The sequence below is a fragment of the Pristiophorus japonicus genome, chromosome 5 (genome assembly GCF_044704955.1).
Source record: "Pristiophorus japonicus isolate sPriJap1 chromosome 5, sPriJap1.hap1, whole genome shotgun sequence".
NCBI classification, from domain to species: Eukaryota; Metazoa; Chordata; class Chondrichthyes; family Pristiophoridae; genus Pristiophorus; species Pristiophorus japonicus.
The window spans coordinates 281,112,849-281,135,502 of NC_091981.1; the positions used below are offsets into that span (position 1 = coordinate 281,112,849).

Sequence of the window (22,654 nt, forward strand, 5' to 3'; positions counted from 1 at the left end):
CACAGAAAGTTGTTGAGGCCAATTCACTAAATATATTCAAAAAGGAGTTAAATGTAGTCCTTACTACTAGGGGGATCAAGGGGTATGGTGAGAAAGCAGGAAGGGGGTACTGAAGTTGCATGTTCAGCCATGAACTCATTGAATGGCGGTGCAAGCTAGAAGGGCTGAATGGCCTACTCCTTCACCTATTTTTCTATGTTTCTATGTTTCTACATGGGAGATGGGTCATTTTTATCAACAATCTTTCAGTTCCAAGATCAGATCAGCCATGATCTTGAGGGACTGGACAGGTTAGATGCAGGAAGAATGTTCCAGATGTTGGGGAAGTCCAGAACCAGAGGACACAGTCTAAGGATAAGGGGTAAACCATTTAGGACCGAGATGAGGAGCAACTTTTTTTACCCAGAGAATTGTGAACCTGTGGAATTCTATGCCACAAAAAGTTGTTGAGTCCAGTTCGTTGGACATATTCAAAAGGGACTTAACTGTGGCCCTTACGGCTAAAGGAATAATGGGTATGGAGAGAAGGTTGGGATGGGGTACTGAGGTTGAATGATCAGCCATGATCATATTGAATGGCGATGCAGGCTCAAAGGGCCATATGGCCTGCTCCTATTTCTTATGTTTTTGTGTGTCACTCGCGATCAAATTTATATATTAAGAAGGGAAAATAAGTTCTGACTACTAGCACAATTTAGCACTTCAATGAGTTTTAAGATAGAAAGAACCAGAGGGGAGATGGTGACTTTTTTGTTTTAAACACAGCAAGTTATGCTGATCTGGAACGCACTGCCTGAAAGCAGTGGTGGAAGCAGATTCAATAGTAACTTTCAAAAGGGAATTTGATATAGACTTGATAAAGGAAAAATATGCAGGGCTATGGGGAAAGAGCAGAACTGGCTAACTGGATAGCTTTCAAAGAGCCAACACCAGCACAATGTGCCTAATGGTCTCCTTCTGTGCTAGAAGACACTATTCTAGAAGACACAAGGGAGAGTCAAATATTATCAGTGCTACAGAAAAGTGCCACATGGCTGATTCCCAGTCTTGGAGGCCTCAGTTGTGAGGAAAGATTGGAAAGATTTTGGCTCTTCTGCCTCATGAGAAGTCAGAGAGGTGATTTTATAGAGGTATACAAGATAGTAAATGGTGTGGAAAAGATTCATCCAGAAAGTATATTTAAAATTAATTTGAGAGACTTGGACAAAGGACTTAAACGAGCCACAGATAAATGTAGGACTAATATCAGGAAGTTCTTACAACTGTGGAGGTGAGAACCCTGGAATCATTCAAGAATCAACAAGAGATTACAACAGGGTGTCTTTATGGTCACTGGATGGATGGGCTGTGTTGTAGGCATTAGGCACCTGCTGAATATATAAAACACTAGGCATTAGGCACCTGCTGAATATATCTAAACTCATAAGTTTAAAGCGGCCACATATAAAATGGCTGCCCAAGCATGATGGGAACCCCGTTAGTCAAGTAATGAACTGGGGCTGACCGAGCAATGACCCTGTGAGGCCCACTACCAGGAATGCCTTGGATACAAGATAATTATAATGAACCAGTGATTTCACACAGCCGAAGCCCGAGGAAGAGAGATAAGGGACTTGCCTCACATAACGAGGTCATTAATCAGCCCGAGCTGACAAAAAACGAACATGCAGTTCCTGAGGTATCAGGGGAATTCTATTGGGTTAAAGAAACCTATATGTCATCTATAATCGTTATGATTGGATTGTGTCCAGCCGAAGTGGGCTGAGTAACTGTAAAGAACTATTGTAAAACATATAAATATCGATGAGTTTTTTTGTTCGGCGGAGAGAAGTGCCTGGATCCAGTCCTGTGGCTTCCTCCCCGCTAGCGTAAATAAAGGCCTCATTGGCATTGGAACCGACTCTGAGTGTTGAGTGATTCTTCTAAAAAACACTAACACTAACAGTGGCGGAGTTGGCAGGATTTCCCGGAGTCGCTGGACGCCCTTGGAAAAACCCGGGTGAGTATAAAAAACGATTTTTAATTATAAAAGGTGCGGAAGGTGGAAGCCGGTTGATTGACACGAGAAGACGGTCTAATATCTCAAACGCCTAGCCTGAGCCTGAATTAAGAGGACTTTTATCCCACGTGACGGCCAGGAACCAAGTAGGCGTAGGGAACACACTTAGACCGTGGGATCGTGATACCGAGAGACATCTTCCGGACCCAGTAGTGTGATTTGAAATATACCCCGGAGACCAGGCGGTGCACAGCGACCAACGGAAACTAAACCCATGAACAGGGCCGGACCAACAGACAAAGCAGTGGTGGGTAGTCGTTAAGGATACGTAGAGCGCTGCGGGAATTGCTTAAACGCGTTTTAAGAATTGTATAAGTTTGTGTAACAGCAGACTTGTGACCTGACAGCAACCCAGAGACGGTCTACTACAAGTTGTGCGAGGTAAAAGGCAAACCTCAGAGTAGATTCCTCACGGTTCTAGTCCTACCCAGGAATGGCCAATAAAGTAGTAAACTCGAGTGGGGATCAGGAGGGTCCCTTACCCGCCATCTGGCGGAAAAGCAAAAGAAACTAATCGAGAAAATGATTAGAGCAGGGTGGGATCCTCAGGACCTGCAAGCAGCCCAACGGGAATGGTGGGTGAAGGAACGGAAAAACCAATACTGGTAGTCCACTACAAAAGTTATGTGAGGAATTATTTAGATAAAACTACGAATTCCCTGAAAGGTCATGGATCCAAAACTAGAGCCGGCCAAAACAATTAATAGGAAAGAAGAGAGACTTTTGTGAACGTCTGTTTTAAATGAGAAGTGCCTGTGTGATTTTTTGACTGCGGAATGAATTATTTATGTTTTCATGTTTCCGAGAGCCTGGTTGGAAGAGGAATGCAAGTGTCTGTTTATTTTAGAAACAGAGTGAAAGTTTTTTTTAACCCTTTGTAGTGTTGTCCTGTATGTGGGAAGTTTTAAGACATTTAAGTTAGAAACGCAGGTGTGAATTTATTCGGATGATAAGTTACAGAGCTAGGAAATGTACAAAGGATAGGTTTGTTGAGCAAAAGATAAAAGAAAACATGCAATGGGTGGTTAAAAAAAGAAAAAAGAATTTGACACACTCACTTACTTGTCGAAAGAAAAAATCCATGATTGATTACATTGGGTTGAAAGACATAAATTTAGTCTCGGAATGAGATAAAGAATGCTTTTTAAAAAAAAAAGCTTCAAGCAAAAAAAAGTTTTAAATAAAGATTGAAATTACAAAGTTTGAATTGGGATTTTGAGATATTCAGAGAAGGCACAGAAAATACTGAGGTGGATTCAAAAAAAAAATTAAATTAAATTAAATCTAATCATGTCAAACTCCTGGACGAGTGGCGAGCTATCTGCGAAGATGTAAAAGGAACTTTTGAAAAATGTTAAAAACAGCAAGCTTTAGCAGTTCAGAAGAGACATTTTAACGACTTTGAAACTGGAGCATTTTGAGATAACGAAAAGCAGCTGTCAAACCCTCAAAGCTGGACTCCATTCCAGTTATGGAGAAAAGAAAAAGATAAAAGACACCACTTTGAAAGTAAACAAATGATTTTAAATTAAATGTGTTTGTGATGGAAAAAGACATAATTTACTAAATACTAGTTCATGTTTGCTGTGAAAAAGATATTGGTTTAATTAGAAAAAAAAATTGGAAGAGGTAAAAAACACTACATGGATTCGAATTTTAAATTATGAGAAAGTTTCAATACAGTTTGAAAAAATTTCCAAAATGGACAGTGTTTATCAAGAAAAGTCCCGAACAGTCTAAACAAGCAGGAGCGGTTTGAAGATAACGAGGAGAAAATCTAAGCTATGCGAACTCAGCACAGAAAGAAAAAAAAACCTGGGAATTAGAGAATCTTACTGAATTTTTAAATTCTTATAGGAAATGGAACTGGCACGGATGTTTAGATTTTGTGCTGAGAGATAAATTAAAAAAAAATTGAATTTCAGTAAACAAAATTGCTATTGTATGTGTGGTCTCGTTTTAAATCAATTTAAAAAAAAAAAATTATTTGACAAATACTTGAATTAGAAGTTAAGAAAACATTGGAGTTTACTCTAAAATGTCGTCTTCCCTGATGAGAAGATTTTTATGCTGTTTAACGGATTCCTAATTTCTAAGCAAGTTTTGAAGGCACAAAGACTTTTTTTCAGATGATTACGTGAAGTCACGTAATGACATCAGGTCTTCTTACAAACCTGGAAAGGAGTTAACCCTTTCCATTGACAGCCGTTTTATACTGAACATTATTAATTTGGATTTCTTAATAGAAAAAAAACTCACCTAACAGAGGAAACAAAAATAAAAACAGAACTAGCTTATGTAATAATACTTGCCTGATACAATAAAGAAATAGATACTCAAACAAAACAAATTGAAGAGTTAAAGCTAAGATAAACAGGCTGGAAGAGATGTTTAAAAAAAACGGGACTAGACGGATAGTGCAGTGCGCAGCCATAGCACCATCACCTATGGCAATAGAGCCAATGTACCCCACGGTGGGTAGGTGTAGTCCACAAACCCAACCTAACGGTAAAGCAGACAACGATGTTTGGAGGAATAATGGTGGCGTTGATTGGAGTTTGGATAATATTTAGATGGGTCATCGTGCAGGCTCGAGCACAGCAGGCCCAAATGCAAAACCGACGGCAGCCCAGACAGGGACATGAAGTGATAGAGATGGTACGACTATAAAGAATATGGTTAACCTAATCCTTACCTTCGATTCCACAGAGTGACAGCGACACAAGTAGACCAGAACCTAACACCTGGTGACGACCAGGCTATCTGTTTAAAATTTTCAGATAAAACACTCACCAAGATGGGACCGCAGTGGTGACTTCGACTCTGGGGACTCATGATACTGGGAACCTCAAGACCCACGCAAACACTGGATGATACCAACGGATTGCAGCGCACTCAGGAAATAAACAACTACATGAACTATAGAGCCTTGTTTAATTTAACGGATGGAATGTGCATCCCAGCAGCCAAGGACTGGAGCAAGGACAGGACTTATTTTTAATGTATGGTTACAAGTAAATCCTAATAAGAACTGGGTATGTGTACAGTGCTCCACGGGTATAAGGAGCAGCTGCATTAAACGGAGGGATGTCAAATGATTTGCGCGCCTCCGGGACAGTCCCAGCAATCAGTCATCCGCAAAAAGGGTTTGGGGCTGTGTGGGTACTACGAGGAGGTGGGGGCGGCTGCAATATCATTGTATGTATGCTTCTCACCCCCTCCGACACCGTGCCCCATAAGAACCACTACATTGCCCAAGGAATTGCCTTGTCCCATAACTACTAAGGGACCAGAAAATGGGATTGTAATGTACAACGAAGGGGAATTATTGTATGATAATGTTAAACATGAAATTGTGTCTGTCCTGATCAATATTTCAGGCATCCAGATGCCGGAATACTGTACAGAACAGTCAAGGAAAATGTACAATGTATTAAGTAAAGTTGTAATGCAGCAGGCTGCCGATGCAATGGGTGCCAGTAGATTCCGAGGACAGGGGTCAGCCCCCAGGATAAAGAGGGGAATAGTTAATGATATTGCCACTGTTTTCAATACAGGGACCTCCGTAGTAAACTCGATAGATATACAAGGGTTAAATGAGAGGGTGGAACAGCTTAGAGGGGTGATGAAGGGGTTATTAGAGAGGGTGGAGAAAAACCAGGAAGACCAAGCCAACCTAGGAAAGGAGGGTGCCGAAATCCAGTTGGATGGCATCTCAGTCCTGGAAGCTCACGCCAAAACCATTAATCACCTCATTGATAGAGAAAAAGAAGATACAGGAAAGCAAAGACAGGGGCAACTCTGTCACGCTTATGGTTTGTGGATGGTGGGACAGATCCGCCACAATCTCGACCAGATCCAACGCGGGGAAGTACCCGATTGGATAGACAGTTCACATTTGGCTCAGTTGGCTAACCAGAGGGGGACACTGGATAATTGTACTCTGAAGGGACTGACCCGAGTATACCCAGCAATTCCAGATTGCCAGATGGGTAGGAATACTGGGATAGGGATAGTCCTGATGATCCCTATAGCCATGCCGGACTCAGGGCCGTTCCCCCTGTACCAACTAGAGAATACGGGAAAATGTCTCCATGCGTTACTATCTGACCACCACCTCCGCCGTTCATCGAAACAACATACTTACCAGGATTTCCCTAACAGATTGCAAGCAAAGGGGGGAGATCACAGTATGCCCTCACTCGGTAGGCCGAGGTGAGCTAGACGAGTGCGGGTTTAACCGAACCGACGGGTGTGTACTAGAAATAGTGCCAGCACACAGGCACTTCGCGAGGGCAGGCTACGGAGAGAAGGGAAGATACTGCGTCTCTACCACAGAGCGTTCATACCAGTATAATGACCTGCAGTGCCCTATACCACAGCCAAACTTTTGCTTTACGCCACTACGATCTGTCACGATCGGGCAAGCGCATATCACCCAGGTTAGGTGCCGGAAGTCCGAAGTTATTGAGGTAACCGATCAGCTCCATGATCATTTGCAGGATTATGACCAGCCAGATCAGGTCCCTATCCCACATCTAACCGAAGTATTACGAGAGTTGAGGCTCAGAGTGGGTCAATCCGTAAAGCTCTACCACCAACTGCAAACTAAAATCAAAGTACTGAAAGAAGATATCGATGTAGACCTACAAAGTCAGAGTTGGTGGAGAAAGGTCTGGGACTGGGGAATAAATGTGAACATCCATCCTTGGATTCGAATAATTTCACATACTGATCGGGATACAATTGATCTTAGTGATAACATGGGGCATAATGGCCTGCCAGGCATGCAGGCACCAAGCACAACGAAGAGGGACCCATGACCGGTCCCCAAATACTAAACAAGCCTGTCTAATAAAGGAGCAGGAGGATTTGGGCCTTTGTCAATTTGATTTAAGCAACCGGGACTCCTGAAACCTCGTGACTGGCCAGCACGTTGAGGCAGGGAGTACCGGGCCGTGCACAGAATCTAATAAAAATAGGGCGGTCGGTTAAAGAGGGACTAGGACTAGTCCCTTTACCGAAAGGAGGGAATTGTTGTAGGCATTAGGCACCTGCTGAATATATAAAACACTAGGCATTAGGCACCTGCTGAATATATCTAAACTCATATAAGTTTAAAGCGGCCACATATAAAATGGCTGCCCAAGCATGATGGGAACCCTGTTAGTCAAGTAATGAACTGGGGCTGATCGAGCAATGACCCTGTGAGGCCCACTACCGGGAATGCCTTGGATACAAGATAATTATAATGAACCAGTGATTTCACACAGCCGAAGCCCGAGGGAGATAAGGGAAGAACCTGCCTCACATAACGAGGTCATTAATCAGCCCGAGCTCATTAATCAGCCCGAGCTGACAAAAACCGAACATGCAGTTCCTGAGGTATCAGGGGAATTCTATTGGGTTAAAGAAACCTATATGTAATCTATAATCGTTATGATTGGATTGTGTCCAGCCGAAGTGGGCTGAGTAACTGTAAAGAACTATTGTAAAACATATAAATATCGATGAGTTTCTTTGTTCGGCGGAGAGAAGTGCCTGGATCCAGTCCTGTGGCTTCCTCCCCGCTAGCATAAATAAAGGCCGCATTGGCGTTGGAACCGACTCTGAGTGTTGAGTGATTCTTCTAAAAAACACTAACACCAACAGGCTGAATGGCCCCCCTCATCTGTAATTGTCTCATGATCTTGTGAAGATGACCATAATTCAAAGTCTTTTTGCTTGGATGAAGGCTACCTCTTTTTTTTTTTAAAAAAAGGTAGTTTTATTTTTAAGGTAGAGTACCCACATCTTACCACAACGGTTGAGCAATATCATAGCAGAGGTACATTACACTGAAGATAGTGCGATGTTACCAAAGGAAACCTGTCACAGCAGTGTCACTTATTGAAGTGTTGTCACTAGTAATCTTGGGTGTGTGAAATTTTCATACTATGTCGACTTGAACTGTGAAAAACACCGACCAGTACAATTATACATTTTGTCCCTCCAAACATGGTTGTGCTCAATCACACCCTCACCACTACTTTTGATACCTTAGTCCCTGTTAAAACAATTACTCTCTCTCACCTTGGCCATTCCACTCCCTCAAGTCCAAGGAACGCAGACTTGAATGGACATGACGGACAACTGGTTTAGCCATTCACCGCCAGATCTGGCTGGACAACAAAGCACTATCGGGTCCTGCTCTTGTCTGCCAAAATCGCTCAATGATTCTGGAATGTAAAGATAAACCCCAGCTTCTATTCTCCACTGCTAGCCGGCTTTTTAACCCCTCTCCCCAGACTGTACCCTCACCTCCGACAATAAGTGTGAGGAGCTCATGGACTTTTGTTTCTAAGATGGAGACCATCCGTTCGGCCGCCTCTGCCTCTTCCCTTCCTTCCCCTAGCCCACCGGGCCTAACTTCCTCGAAGCATCCCCCCTGTTGACCTCACATCTTTCTCCAATTTCTCTCCAATTTCCCCCGAGCTCATCCTGTCCACGAGGCCCACTTTCTGCTCCCTGACCCTGTTCCCACCAAACTGCTGACCACCCAACTTCCTTTTCTGGTTCCCATGTTAGCTGACATTGATAATGGCTCTCTCCCCTCAGGTACTGGCCCCCTCTCCCTCAGAACGGCCATCATCTCGCCTCTCCTCAAAAAACCAACACTCGATCCCTCCGTCCTTGCAAACTACCGCCCCGTCTCCAACCTCCCTTTCCTCTCCGAAGTCCTTGAACATGTTTGTTGCCTCCCAAATCCGTGCCCATCTTTCCCGCAACTCCATGTTTGAATCCCTCCAATCCGGTTCCGCCCCTGCCACAGTACCAAAATGGCTTTCGTCAAATTACATCCTTTGTGACTGTGACAAAGGCAAACTATCCCTCCTCATCCTTGTTGACATGTCTGCAGCCTTTGACACAGTTGACCACTCTATCCTTCAACGCCACTCCACCACCATCCAGCTGGGTGGGTCTACACCTATCTGGTTCCATTCTTAGCTATCTAATCATAGCCAGAGAATCACAAGCAACGGTTTCTCTTTCTGCATCGTTACCTCTGGTGTTCACCAAAGATCTATCCTTGGGCCCCCTCCTATTTCTCATCTACATGTTGCCCCCTTGGCGACATCATCTAAAAACACAGCATCAATTTCCACATATATGCTGATGACACCCAGCTCTCTCTCACTACCATTTCTCTTGACCCCTCCATAGTCTCCAAATTGTCAGATTGCTTCTCCAAAATTGAGTTCTGGATGAGCAGAAATTTGAGTATTGGAAAGTCCTAAGCATTGTTTTCGGTCCCCGCCACAAACTCTGCTCCCTAACCACTGACTCCCCAACTTCTGTCTGAGGCTGAACCAGACTGTTTGCAACCTAGGTGTCATATTTGACCCTGAAATGAGCTTTCGACCACATATCCACAGCATAACTAAGACCGTCTATTTCCACCGCTGTAAAATTGCCCGTCTCAGCCCTTGCCTCAGCTCATCCACTGCTGAAGCCCTCATCCATGCCTCTGTTACCCCTAGACTTGAATATTGCAACACACTCATCGTTGGCCTCCCACATTCCACCCTACGTAAACTAGAGGCAATCGAAAACTCGGCTGCCCGTGTCCTAACTTGCACCAAATTCTGCTCACCATCACCCCTGTGCTCGCTGATGAACATTAGCTCACAGTTAAGCAACATCTCGATTTCAAAATTCTCACCCTTGTTTTCAAATCCCTCCATGGCCTCGCCCCTCCCTAGCTCTGTAATCTCCTTCAGCCCTACAATCGCCTGCGCTCATCTAATTCTGCCCTCGAGCACCTCTGATTATAATCGCTCAACCATTGGTGGCTGTGCCTTCAGTTGCCGAGGCCCCAAGCTCTGGAACTCCCTGCCTAAACCTCTCCACCTCTCTTTGACGTGTCTTAATTTCTTCTTGTGTGGCTCGGTGTCAAATCTTGTGTCTCAACACTTCTGTGACACGGCTTGGGGCATTTCATTACGTTAAAGGCGCTATATAAATACAAGTTGTTGTTGAGTCTGGAGCCATTTTGATGTACGTAATAGGTGATCACTGATGATGGTAGTAATAGGCAGTGCTCCCTCTATCTTTTTTTTTTTTGAGTACACGGCCGCTTTAAGGGGCTGCGTGGCCCATTCAAATTTCTGTGCATGCGCAGTTGTTCCATTGTAAAGCCAGTAAGTGACATGTGCGGGACCTCCAGACTGCTGCTTGGCCATGCAGCTTAACGGAAGCATCGGTAGTGGGAACAATATAAAGCGATGCGGTAAAAAGTATCAGACAAGAATCATATTGAGTAACATAAAAGGAGCATGAACTAAAGTGGGATTTATTCAATCTTTCTAGTGACAACATGGATAGACGGCATTTATGTGCATTTTGATAGTTTAAAAAGCCTTTGGTAATCCCGAAATTAATTAAAATGTGTCTGAATACCGTTTACGCACACAAGACTTACCAGCCTGGTATTTCCGATGGTGATGATGAAATCAAAGAATGGCTCCAAGCCTGCATTTTGGGCTGGGGAGTTATCTTGTATCTGCAACATCAGAGATAAAAACAAACTTGAACATTTTATTCCTGTGACCAGCTGTAACATGGAACAGACTGTTCAGAGTTTTTGATACCTGCTATAAATTTCAGGCCTCTTTTAAAAAATTCATCTCAGGACTTTGGTGTCGCTGGCCAGGCCAGCATTTATTGCCCATCCCGAAGTGCCCTCGATAAGGTGGTGGTGAGCCGCCTTCTTGAACCGCTGCAGTCTGTGTGGTGAAGGTACTCCCACAAAGTGCTGTTAGGGAGGGAGTTCCAGGATTTTAACTCAGGGACAGCATGCAGTAGATACCCTCTCGGCTTCAAAACCACCGGTCAGTCAGTCAGTGAGCAGACCTCACAATTTCCCCTCCCCGGTTAAGAGCTCACCTTTATTGCCCGATATCTAGGCACACAGTGGCGTGATCCTGGAATCCTAACAATGAAACCTCTGGTTCATAGCATTTAAAAGAAAATGCTCTCTACCGCTGTTAATGCACACACAATGACAGGCAGGAAGTGTGTCTCTGGTCTATCCAACCCACACCACACAATTGCAACTCCTTGTGCATCACAACATATACATTCCTCACCCTGCCCCAAACCATGTGATCTCCTGGGAGAGGTGAAAAACCAGATTTTAAAACAACAAAATTAAAAGACTTTTGTGATAGGGTGGAATGCAGCAGTGATTAAAAGGTATGATTGTAAAAGACAAAACTTGCATTTATATAGCACCTTTCACGACCACCGAAAGTCTCAAAGCACTTTTGGAGTGTAGTCACTGTTGTAATGTGGGAAAAGTGGCAACCAATTTGTGCACAGCAAGCTCCCACACACAGCAATGTGATAATGACCAATCTATTTTTGTTATGTTGATTGAGGGATAAATATTGGCCATGACACTGGGGATAACTCCCGCTCTTCTTCGCAATAGTGCCATGGGATCTTTTACGTCCACTTGAGGGGGGAGACGGGGCCTCGGTTTAATGTCTCTTCTGAAAGACGGCACCTCCAACAGTGCAGCACTCCCTCAGCACTGCAGTGGAGTATCAGCCTAGATTTTTTGTGCTCAAGTCATTAGCCTTTTAAATTTTTTTTGTACCTGTCCACTAGTTTTTAGTGATTTCTGTACAAGGACCCCTAAATCTCTCTGCTCCTCAGCATTTAGACAATACTCTGATCTATCTTTCTTAGGCCTATACACAAATAAATGCAAGCCTAGTCTATGTCTTCTGCTTTGGAGATGTGCATAGTCATCTTTCTGTGTAAGTTTTCTATCTGCATGAATGTAGAGTTCCTTAGTTGCTTGTTGATTGGATCAGTCAGAAGGTCTACAGGAATGTATGGCTTAGAGACATGGACCATGTACAGCAGACATCTCAAGTCGCTGGAGAAATACCACCAACGATGTCTCCGCAAGATCCTACAAATCCCCTGGGAGGACAAACGCACCAACATTAGCGTCCTTGACCAGGTCAACATCCCCAGCATTGAAGCACTAACCACATTCGATCAACTCCGCTGGGCAGGCCACATAGTTCGCATGCCAGATACGAGACTCCCAAAGCGCTCTATTCGGAACTCCTTCATGGCAAACGAGCCAAAGGTGGACAGAGGAAACGTTATAAGGACACCCTCAAAGCCTCCCAGATAAAGTGCAACATCCCCACCGACACCTGGGAGTCCCTGGCCAAAGACTGCCCTAAGTGGAGGAAGTGCATCCGGGAGGGCGCTGTGCACCTCGAGTCTCATCGCCGAGAGCGTGCAGAAAACAAGCGCAGGCAGCGGAAGGAGTGTGCGGCAAACCTGTCCAACCCACCCTTATCCTCAACAACTATCTGTCCCACCTGTGACAGGGACTGTGGTTCGCGTATTGGACTGTTCAGCCACCTAAGGACTCATTCTAAGAGTGGAAGCAAGTCTTCCTCGATTCCGAGGGACTGCCTTTGATGATGATGGATCAGTCAGATTGTGAAAGCAAGAAAAAAAAGAACGCAACCATGCACGTCCGAGAGACAGCGTCTCCTAACATCGACCTGACCTGCGACTCTAGCAGCAGGGCAAGTATTGAGCTCCAATCTCCCATTGGTACAAGCCTGAAAAACCACCGAGTCTGACTCTCCATGAGTGCTTCATGTTCTGCCTTCACCGCTCTGCCTCATGCCAGTCAGTCACTGCCAGCAGCCGAGCTGAAAGTTCCTGAAAGCACCAACTTTCTGTGGTCCATTCTACATTACCACAGCGCTGACCGTCAAAAAGTAGTTCATTTGGCTGCAAAGTGCTTCGGGACGTCCTGAAAAGGTGCTATATAATAGCAAGTCTTTCTTTCTTTTACCCTAGGTGGCCATTCTTCTTGAGAGAGCCTGGACAGCAAACATCAGCAAGCTCCGTACCTGCTTCAGCTCATCCACTGCTAAAACCCCCTTCCACGCCTTTGTTACCTCTAGACTTGACTATTCCAACGCACTGCTGGCTGGCCTCCCACATTCTACCCTATGTAAACTGGAGCTCACCCAAAACTCTGTTGTCCGTGTCCTAACTCGCAACAAGTCCCACTCACCCATCACCTCTGTGCTCACTGGCTCCCAGTTAAGCGATGCCCCAATTTTAAAATTCTCATCCTGGTTTCCAAATCCCTCCATGGTTTCGTCCCTCACTATCTCGAGCCTCCTCCAGTCCTACAACTCTCCGAGATATCTATGCTCCTCCAATTCTGACTTCTTGTGCATCCCCGATTTTAATCGCTCCACCGCCTTCAGCTGCCGAGGCTCGAAGATCTAGAATTCCCTCCCTAAACCTCTCCCTTCCTTTAAGACGCTCCTTAAAACCTACCTCTTTGACCAAGCATTTGGCCATCTGCCCATATATCTCAAGTGGCTGAGTGTCAAAGTTTGTTTGATAGCGCTCCTGTGAAGAGCCTTGAGACGCTTTACTATGTTAAAGGTGCTATATAAAATACACAGTTGTTGTTATACAACTATGGAGAGCTACCTAACTGAGCCCAATCCTGTACCCCTCCACAGTCATAAGAACATAAGAAACAGGAGGAGTAGGCCATTTGGCCCCTCGTGCCTGCTCCACCATTCAATAAGATCATGGCTGATCTGATCATGGGCTCAGCTCCACTTCCCTGCCCGCTCTCCATAACCCTTTGTTCCCTTATCGCTCAGAAATCTGTCTAACTCCGCCTTAAATATATTCAATGACCCAGCCTCCACAGCTCTCTGAGGCAGCAAATTCCATAGATTTACAACCCTCAAAAGAGAAGGAATTTCTCCTCATCTCGGTTTTAAATGGGCTGCCCCTTATTCTAAGACTATGTCCCCTAGTCTGTGCACACATGCCGATTCCAAGCTGAGTCAGGACTGAGAACCCTGACTGATTTTCTCCTTCATCCAAAGTTCCAAAAACAATTGCTAAGATTAAATGTAGAACCCTTACTATCGCCCCATTTGAGAGCAACCAAATCAGAATGGACGGGAGATGAATCGGGAACTTTCTTAGTCTCCATGACTCAGCTCCATACTGCTCACTCCATTTAGCAACCAAGCTGTTCGGATGGAGATTGGGTTACACAGCTAAAAATACTTTAGTCTAGGTTTATAACCTGCGTCATTCATTTCTCAGGTTTTCACCTCTGCCTACTCTTTCAAATGTATTACCGTTTACATAGTTTATGATTTTTCAAGTGGTACAGCTGAAGCATTAACATTGAAACATAGAAAATAGGTGCAGGAGTAGGCCATTCGACCCTTCGAGCCTGCACCGCCATTCAATGAGTTCATGGCTGAACATGCAACTTCAGTACCCCATTCCTGCTTTCTCACCATACCCCTTGATCCCCCTAGTAGTAAGGACTACATCTAACTCCTTTTTGAATATATTTAGTGAATTGGCCTCAACAACTTTCTGTGATAGAGAATTCCACAGGTTCTGGGTGAAGAAGTTTCTCCTCATCTCGGTCCTAAATGGCTTACCCCTTATCCTTAGACTGTGACCCCTGGTTCTGGACTTCCCCAACATTGGGAAAATTCTTCCTGCATCTAACCTGTCTAAAGCCGTCAGAATTTTAAACGTTTCTATGAGATCGCCTCTCATTCTTCTGAACTCCAGTGAATACAAGCCCAGTTGATCCAGTCTTTCTTGATATGTCAATCCCGCCATCCCGGGAATCAGTCTGGTGAACTTTCGCTGCACTCCCTCAATAGCAAGAATGTCCTTCCTCAAGTTAGGAGACCAAAACTGTACACAATACTCCAGGTGTGGCCTCACCAAGGCCCTGTACAACTATAATAACACCTACCTTCCCCTGTACTCAAATCCCCTCGCTATGAAGGCCAACATGCCATTTGCTTTCTTAACCGCCTGCTGTACCTGCATGCCAACCTTCAATTAAGCTGTCTTTTTTTCTCTCTCTTTCAGACGTTGCTATGATTTGCCAACATTTCCTGTTTTTAAACTTTGATTCAGAACCATAGGAGCCATCTGACCAGTTTAAACTCTGATCCCCGCTTACAAGCAATGTTCCTCCTAAGTGCGCGGCTGCACAGCGGTCTGGAGGTCCTGTGCAGGCCACTCATGGACTTTTCAATGGGAATAACGTGCATGCTTAAACATTTGAATGGGCCACGTAGCCAGTTAAAGGGCCCGCACACCAAAAGAATTAGAGACATTGCTTACAACCCCTTTCCACTCCCCGCAAAACCCATTTATTTAACTTGGTGCCCTGTCAGCCAACCAACCTTCTATCCATAATGCTTTTATTCCATTTGTACCATACGCCTGAAATTTTCCAACAAGCCTCTTGAGAGACACCTCATGCTATGTATTCAGGTTGCCTTCTGATAGATGTCTTTGCGCCTCGTGTCACTAACACGAAAAAAGCTGCTTTTGATGAGTTTGTTGCAATTCATAGTGTTACAATTGATTGTTAACCTCAGTTGTATAATCTTACTACAGTTGTATCATTTCATGTATCTATCCAAATCTCAATTACATTTGTCAATAACGACTTGTCTTGAAATCCGTGCTGACTGTCCTTGATTAACCTACACGTTTCCAAGTGCTCACTAATTTCATCTTGAATTATGAATTCTAAAAGTTCACACACAACTTAAGTTAGCCTAACTGATCTATAGTTACCTGATTTAAACATCTCTCCCTTCTTTAACAAGGGTGCCACATCAGCAATCCTCCAGTCTCCAGCACTGGGGTTTTTTGTAAAGATTTCAACTTTAAAAAAATGTTATCAAATATTGCAGACGCCCACAAATCCAGCCAAAAATACAGGATTTAAAGTTGTTATTTTTTTTAAACTGAATTTAAATTCTGAAAACTAAACATCTACAAGATGCACTGCAACAACAAAACAAGGCTTCTTCGGCAGCACCTCCCAAACCCACATCCTCTACCACCTAGACGGATAAGGGCAGCAGGCACATAGGAACACCACCCCTCCAAGTCACACACCATCCTAATTTGAAAACATATCGTTCCTTCATCGTCGCTGGGTCACAATCCTAGAACTCCCTGCCTAACAACACTGCGGGAGCACTTTTACCACACGGACTGTAGCAATTCAAGGCAGCGGCTCACCACCACATTCTCATGGGGCCATTAGGGATGGGCAATAAATGCTGGGCTTGCCAGCGACGCCCACATCCCAGAAACTAATAAAAAAACACAGCAATAGCAGTCTATAACTAGCAAACTATTATAGTCGATATATAAAGCATCTGTTAGACCCAAATACATAAACTACCATTAACTTTTCTTTTGAAAATGTGCCTTCTATACTTAAAAGTGCGGATTTTCCCCAACTTTTAAGCAGCTTTCTTTTAAATGAATTCCCATCTTTTTTTTGGGAAAGGTTTGAGAAATTAATTATATGGAAGTTCACCAAAAAGGAAAAAGTACCCATTTTGAAGAGGAGGAGGGCAGTTTTTAAAAGAAATGAATTATACGGAAATTCATTAAAAAGGAGAGCCTCATAAAAGTTACATAACTTGACACAAATTAAAAACTTCTAAAAATGTTACGAATGAATAAAACGATGGCAGCAGAGCAGGTTGCTTGTGTGCAGGTTGTTTTGTGACAGGAGCAGCTCCCTCCTGTACCCGTCCTGGGCCCGCACTGCCCGGCCCGGTCTCCCAGGGCCACTCACGGCGGCCTCTGCAACTTGCCACGCCGGCACTTTAACTCCGTGACCAGGGGAGGGACGGAGGGAGGCTGCTGGTGCCCAGGGGCAGGGCAGGGGGGCCGACACTAGGCTCAACCCCCACCCGCTCTCTCGCTCCACACCCACCCCGTGTACATGGTAGCCCTCGTTGCCCCCGCTGGGGATGTCGGCGCTCTGGGAGCCTCCCATACTCCGAGCTCGGCCGTTGCCGGGGAGCTCCTCACTCCGATCCCTCGCTTCACTGCGCAGCAACCGAGCGCCAGCCTCCCGCCCGGCTCCACCGGCAGCGCCCCCTCCCGCCCGGCTCCACCGGCAGCGCCCCCTCCCGCCCGGCTCCCGCAACTGCGCCGCAAATCACTCCAAATCACTTCTTTAAAATAATATTCCAATTATTACGGAGATGGGATTGGGTACTTTTTTTTTTAAACAGGACATGTCTAAACCCTAACCCTAACATCCCTACCTTGATCCTTCACTTCAACCCTAGCCCCAATCCTAACCCTAACCGAATCCCTGAAACTGGCCCCAAATCCTGACCCGTAATCCTAACAACCCTTCACACTGAAGCTATCCATAACCTTAACCCCCTCAACCTCGATGGTCGAACTCCAAGCCATCATCAACATCTTCACCGAGATGTATGAGAGCATGCTCCTTACACTAAACATCCATAAGACAAAGGTCCTCCACCAACCTACCCCCACATAGCACTGCCCCGCCCCCCCCCCCCCCGATTATTAAAATCCACGACGAGGCCTTGGACAATGTGGACCATTTTTCATACCTTGGGAGCCTACTGTCAACAAGGGCAGACATTGATGACGAAGTTTAACACCGCCTCCAGTGTGCCAGCACAGCCTTCGGTCGCCTGAGGAAGAGAGTGTTTGAACATAAGAACATAAGACATTAAGAATTAGGAACAGGAGTAGACCATCTAGCCCCTCGAGCCTGCTCCGCCATCCAACAAGATCATGGCTGATCTGGCCGTGGACTCAGCTCCACTTACCCGCCCGCTCCCCATAATCCTTAATTCCCTTATTAGTTAAAAATCTATCTATCTGTGACTTGAATACATTCAATGAGCTAGCCTCAACTGTTTCCTTGGGTAGAGAATTCCACAGATTCACAACCCTCTGGGAGAAGAAACTCCTCTCAACTCGGTTTTAAATTGGCTCCCCCTTATTTTGAGGCTGTGCCCCCTAGTTCTAGTCTCCCCGACCAGTGGAAAAAACCTCTCTGCCTCTATCTTGTCTATCCCTTTCATTATTTTAAATGTTTCTATAAGATCACCCCTCATCCTTCTGAACTCTAACGAGTAAAGACCCAGTCTACTCAATCTATCATCATAAGGTAACCCCCTCATCTCCGGAATCAACCTAGTGAATCGTCTCTGTACCTCCTCCAAAGCCAGTATATCCTTCCTTAAGGATACTTCAGGTGCGGCCTCACCAATACCCTAAACAGTTGCAGAAGGACCTCCCTGCTTTTGTACTCCATCCCTCTCGCAATGAAGGCCAACATTCCATTCGCCTTCCTGATTACCTGCTGCACCTGCAAACTAACTTTTTCAGGTAAACTCAAAAGAGTTTCATGCACAAGGGCCAATTGTGGAGCAGTGGAGGCGTGTCCTGCACAGTTGGAGCTGTGCTGCTGAGAGAGGAGCAGCTATCAACCTTTGCTCCTGCCTAGAAGGCCTGGAGAGCCCTGAGAACAGCCCAGGAAGAGAAGGAAGGAAGGGGCTTCACCACCAACTTTCACCCAGAGGGAGAGGAGGAAAAAGCAGAAAACTTTTACTCACTTTACCATTTATACAAGGAGTTGGAGAGAGGGGGAAAGACCAAAACAACATCCAGTGTGGAAGGAGGGAGACTCTACCATTCTACAGGTGGGTGTGGGTGCATTTCCCAAAAAGCCTTTGTTATATCGGTGGGGGGAGGAAAGAAGACCACTGAGGGCCGGAACATCGCGGGGGGTGTGTGTGTGTGTGGTAGTGTGTGTGGGGGCCTTGCTTACAACTAAGCCCCACACACAATTGAACCCCCCCCACCCCCCACCAATTGCCTAGCCTGGGATAGCTGGAGCTACCAGGCTGAAGATTTTATTTACCACTTATTTAACATCATTAGGAGTGTGTGCCTGGTGGCTCTAGCTGCCCCAGGTGAAGACATCTTCTCCCCTCACCCGAAGACCACCCCAAAGACTATTTTGTGTTTTACCATCTAGGGATTGCACCCACAGCTGCGAGGGGAGACCTGCCCTCGCAGTTCCCCCCCCCTTCCCACCCCCCTCTCTCTTTCTCTGTTACTCTGTTTCTCCCCTCTCTCTCTGCGACCCCTTCCTCCCAAATTAATTTTTAAAAAAATCTAAAACAATTGAGACAACTGAGCAGAGGGAGCAAGGCCCCTCCCCAATTGCCAACTAGGGGAGAGGTGTGCCTCGTTAAGAGCTCCTCTGCTCAGTCTATATATGAGGCCAATTAAGACCATTAAGGCCTGTGACTTTGGGGTGGGTGTAGCCCTTAAAGGGACCCCGTGATGGCGACCCCATCCACGCCGGTGGCAGGGCTAGCTAGGACTTATGCGCAGGCGGCATCCACATCCACGGTGCCTCCTGCGCCACCTGCTGCCCTGCCACCATTCAAACTAATAAAAAAAAAACACGGGGTCAAGAGCTACACTCACCCCACAATGAGCATTGAGGAGTGCGTGCGGGCGATGGCTGGGGTAGTCGGCCCCTCGGCCATTGTTGCAGCCTCCAAGATGTCTAGGAAGGCTGTGTTCTTCCTGGGGTCGGAGCGGGCGGTGTCCCTGGCCCTCGAAAAGGGGCTCACGGTGGGCGGGACGTTCCTGCCGGTGGATCCTCTCGAGGCCACTGCGCAGAGGGTCATCATATCAAATGTCCCGCCCTTTGTTCCCGCTGAGCTCCTCCTCCCTCACCTACACCAACTGGGGGAGGTAAGGTCAGGGATTAACCCCATACCGCTCGGCCTCAGGGAGAACAGCCTGCACCACGTGTTCTCCTTCCGCCGTCAGCTCTTTGTCCTGCTGGCGCGGGAGGAGACGACAGAGGGGTATTTTAATGTGGTGCACGAGGGGACTGCCTACCGAGTCTTCTGGACGTCGGACGGCGTGCGGTGCCATGCGCCGCCGCCACTCCTCCCCCTAGTTGCGTCCGCGTGCCGGGAGCCGTAGGTGCACGGGCATCGTCGGGGGCCTTTGTTTTCACGGCCTCCGGCAGGGGGGAGGGAGAGCGTCCGATCGAAAAGAAGGCGCGGAAGAAGACGAGACATCTAGAGGCGGGTCCCCTCAGTGCGCCAGAAAGTTTGACCACCGCGCTCAGCCCAAACCAGTCACCGACGAGCGCGGGGTGCCCTGAGCCCGTGCCTGAGCCCTTGACCAATACCGCAGAGGGGCTCGGGCGAGGGCAAGATAAGGAAAAGGGGGGGGCGGAGCGGGAGGCCTCGGCAGACATGGAGGTCTCCCTGCCTCCGCGCACCCCCAGGAACAAAAGGAGGCACCGCCCCAATGAGGCGGAGGGGGAACAACATCCCTCCGCGGAGGAGTCGGTGCCCGCCGCGTGTCCCGCGTCCCCCACCAGCGCCCCCAAATTGCGCTGTAGGCGCGAGGAATCTGTCCCCGGGGAGGGTGAGGCAGTCGAGGCTGCCCAGCCGCTGCCTCCTGGGGAGGGCGTGGCAGATCTGCCTGTCGTGGGGGGCGTGGGGCCAGCGTCCCGGGGACTGAGGCGGGCGGGGCCGAAAAGGCCGAACCTGAGCCCGCCCAGCCAATACCCAACTTACCCCGGGATTTGCTCGACTCGGCAGAAACTGACACTGCAAACAATTTTAATATACATCCACACGCTGGGCAGGGGGGTAGCGGCGGGGAGGGGGAAGAACAACAACCCTCGCCCCCTACTTTGGAGCTGAGGGACTTGGTGGACCTGGAGAACTTCCTAAACCAGGTCTCTCCGTGTTCCCCGGCTCCTGGGGTGGAGGGGGAACCCCTTCCGCTGTCGCTTCCCGACCCAGCACCAATTTTAAAAGAGCCCAGTGGGGACTCCTCTGCCGACGATCCTGGGGGTGGGATCGGGGCAGAGCCAGGGCCAGATGGAGCGGCCGGGCCGTTTGCCGTACCTCGTGCGGTCGACGGGCCGGCTGCTAGCGGCGACCTCCCGGAGGGGGACGGGGACTCGGTGGAGGACGCGGGTGAAGATCTCGAGTCCATCGCCAGTGAGGCGGTGGATCTGCTCGCGGCCGCCACTGAGACCCTCCTCATTCCCGCAGAGGAACTCCGGGACTTTTTGGTCCAGTGCCGGGGTCGCCGCGACCAAGCCCGTCTGGCCCTGGAAAGATGGTCCGAGCCGGGGCTGCTCGTCGCGTCTGTCCGCGTCGCCGCTAAAACCATGGCCGCGGGCGGGCCCTTATCAAAGGCTCAAGGCCTTGAGCTGCGCCGGCTCAAAAAGTTCCTCGCTGGGCTGCTGAAGGAGTGGAGGTCAACAAACGACTCCGCTCCCTCCCCCACAATAGGTTAGGTAGAGGTTGCACTATGCTCTAGTCATGAAGATAACCATAGCCAGCCTCAACATCAACGGCAGCAGAGAGGCACGCCGTAGATTTAACAATTTTCGCTCCTGCGGGAGGGGAAATATGCGGTGTGCTTCCTGCAAGAAACCCACACCGTTCCGGGAGACGAAGCCACGTGGCTCCTGGAATGGCAAGGAGAGGTCCGCTTGAGCCACCTCACCGCTACTTCTAGTGGGGTGGCCATCTTGCTGGGCCCGAATTTTCAGCCGGAGATCTTGGCGGTCGAGGAGCCCGTGCCAGGCAGCTTGCTGCACGTAACGGTTCGCCTGGGGGACGTGCCGCTCCATCTCGTGAACGTGTACGCCCCTCAGCCCGGCCCACAGCAAACGCGCTTCTTCGAAGAAGTGTCCGCTCTTCTTGGCTCCGTCGACGTCGGCGACTGCATTGTCCTCGGGGAGGATTTTAACTGCACCCTCGAGGCAAGGGACCGCTCCGGTGCCCCGCAGTGCATGACGGCGATGGAAAAGTTGAGGGACCTGGTCGGGTCCTTCGACTTGGTGGACGTCTGGCGAAATCTCCACCCCGACTCCAGCGCCTTTACTTGGGTGAGGCCTGGAGTAGGATGGTCTAGAGTCGACCGCCTTTACGTGTCTCGGGCGTACGTTTCCTGCGTCCCGGCGGCCTCCATGCGGCCGGTGCCGTGTTCGGACCACCACCTGGTGTGGGCGGAGCTCGCTTCGCTCCGCGCGAGGACGGGGTCCGCGTACTGGCACTTTAACAACCGGCTGCTGGAGGACATGCGGTTCCAGGACTCGTTCCGTCGATTCTGGTCCGACTGGAGAAGGAAGCAGGGGGGCTTCCCCTCCTTGAGGCTATGGTGGGACGTGGGCAAGGCTCATGTCCGCGTCTTCTGTCAAGAGTACGCGAGGGGGTCGACCAAGAGGCGGGCGGCCAGAGTCGGGCGCCTAGAAAAAGAGGTGCTCGACCTGGAAGCCCGTCTCGGTCAAGTCGTCCAGGACCCGGCCCTGCGGACGGCGTACGAAGCGAAGAAGGCCGCGCTGAAGGACCTGCAGCTCGTCGGGTCCCGAGGCGCGTTCGTGAGGTCGCGGATCCGGTTCCTGCGGGATCTGGACCGCGGCTCCCCCTTCTTCTACTCGCTGGAAAAAAGGCAGAGTGTCCGTAAGAAGCTCTTGACGCTGCTGGCCGACGACGGCTCTCTCGTCTCGGATCCGGAGGGCGTCAACAACAGGGCCCGTGAATATTACGGGGCTCTGTTCTCTCCGGATCCGTCCAGCGAGGAAGCGCGTAGAGTTTTGTGGGAGGACCTGCCGAAGGTCAGCCCGGAGGGCGCCGAAAA

General features: G+C 48.0%; 1 protein-coding gene across 1 annotated transcript in view; it reads right to left on the minus strand.

The window, feature by feature from the left end:
• The window catches only part of gorasp1b (golgi reassembly stacking protein 1b), a 43,422-nt gene extending 26,382 nt beyond the window's left edge, over nt 1-17,040 (minus strand). Inside the window, exons 1-2 of the mRNA XM_070881673.1 lie at nt 16,902-17,040; nt 10,521-10,601 (exon numbers count right to left, since the gene is read on the minus strand). Coding sequence (XP_070737774.1) covers nt 10,521-10,601; nt 16,902-16,964 — 144 coding nt within the window. The 5' untranslated portion in view covers nt 16,965-17,040. The remainder of the gene's footprint in view (nt 1-10,520; nt 10,602-16,901) is intronic.
• Nucleotides 17,041-22,654: the final 5,614 nt, after the last annotated feature.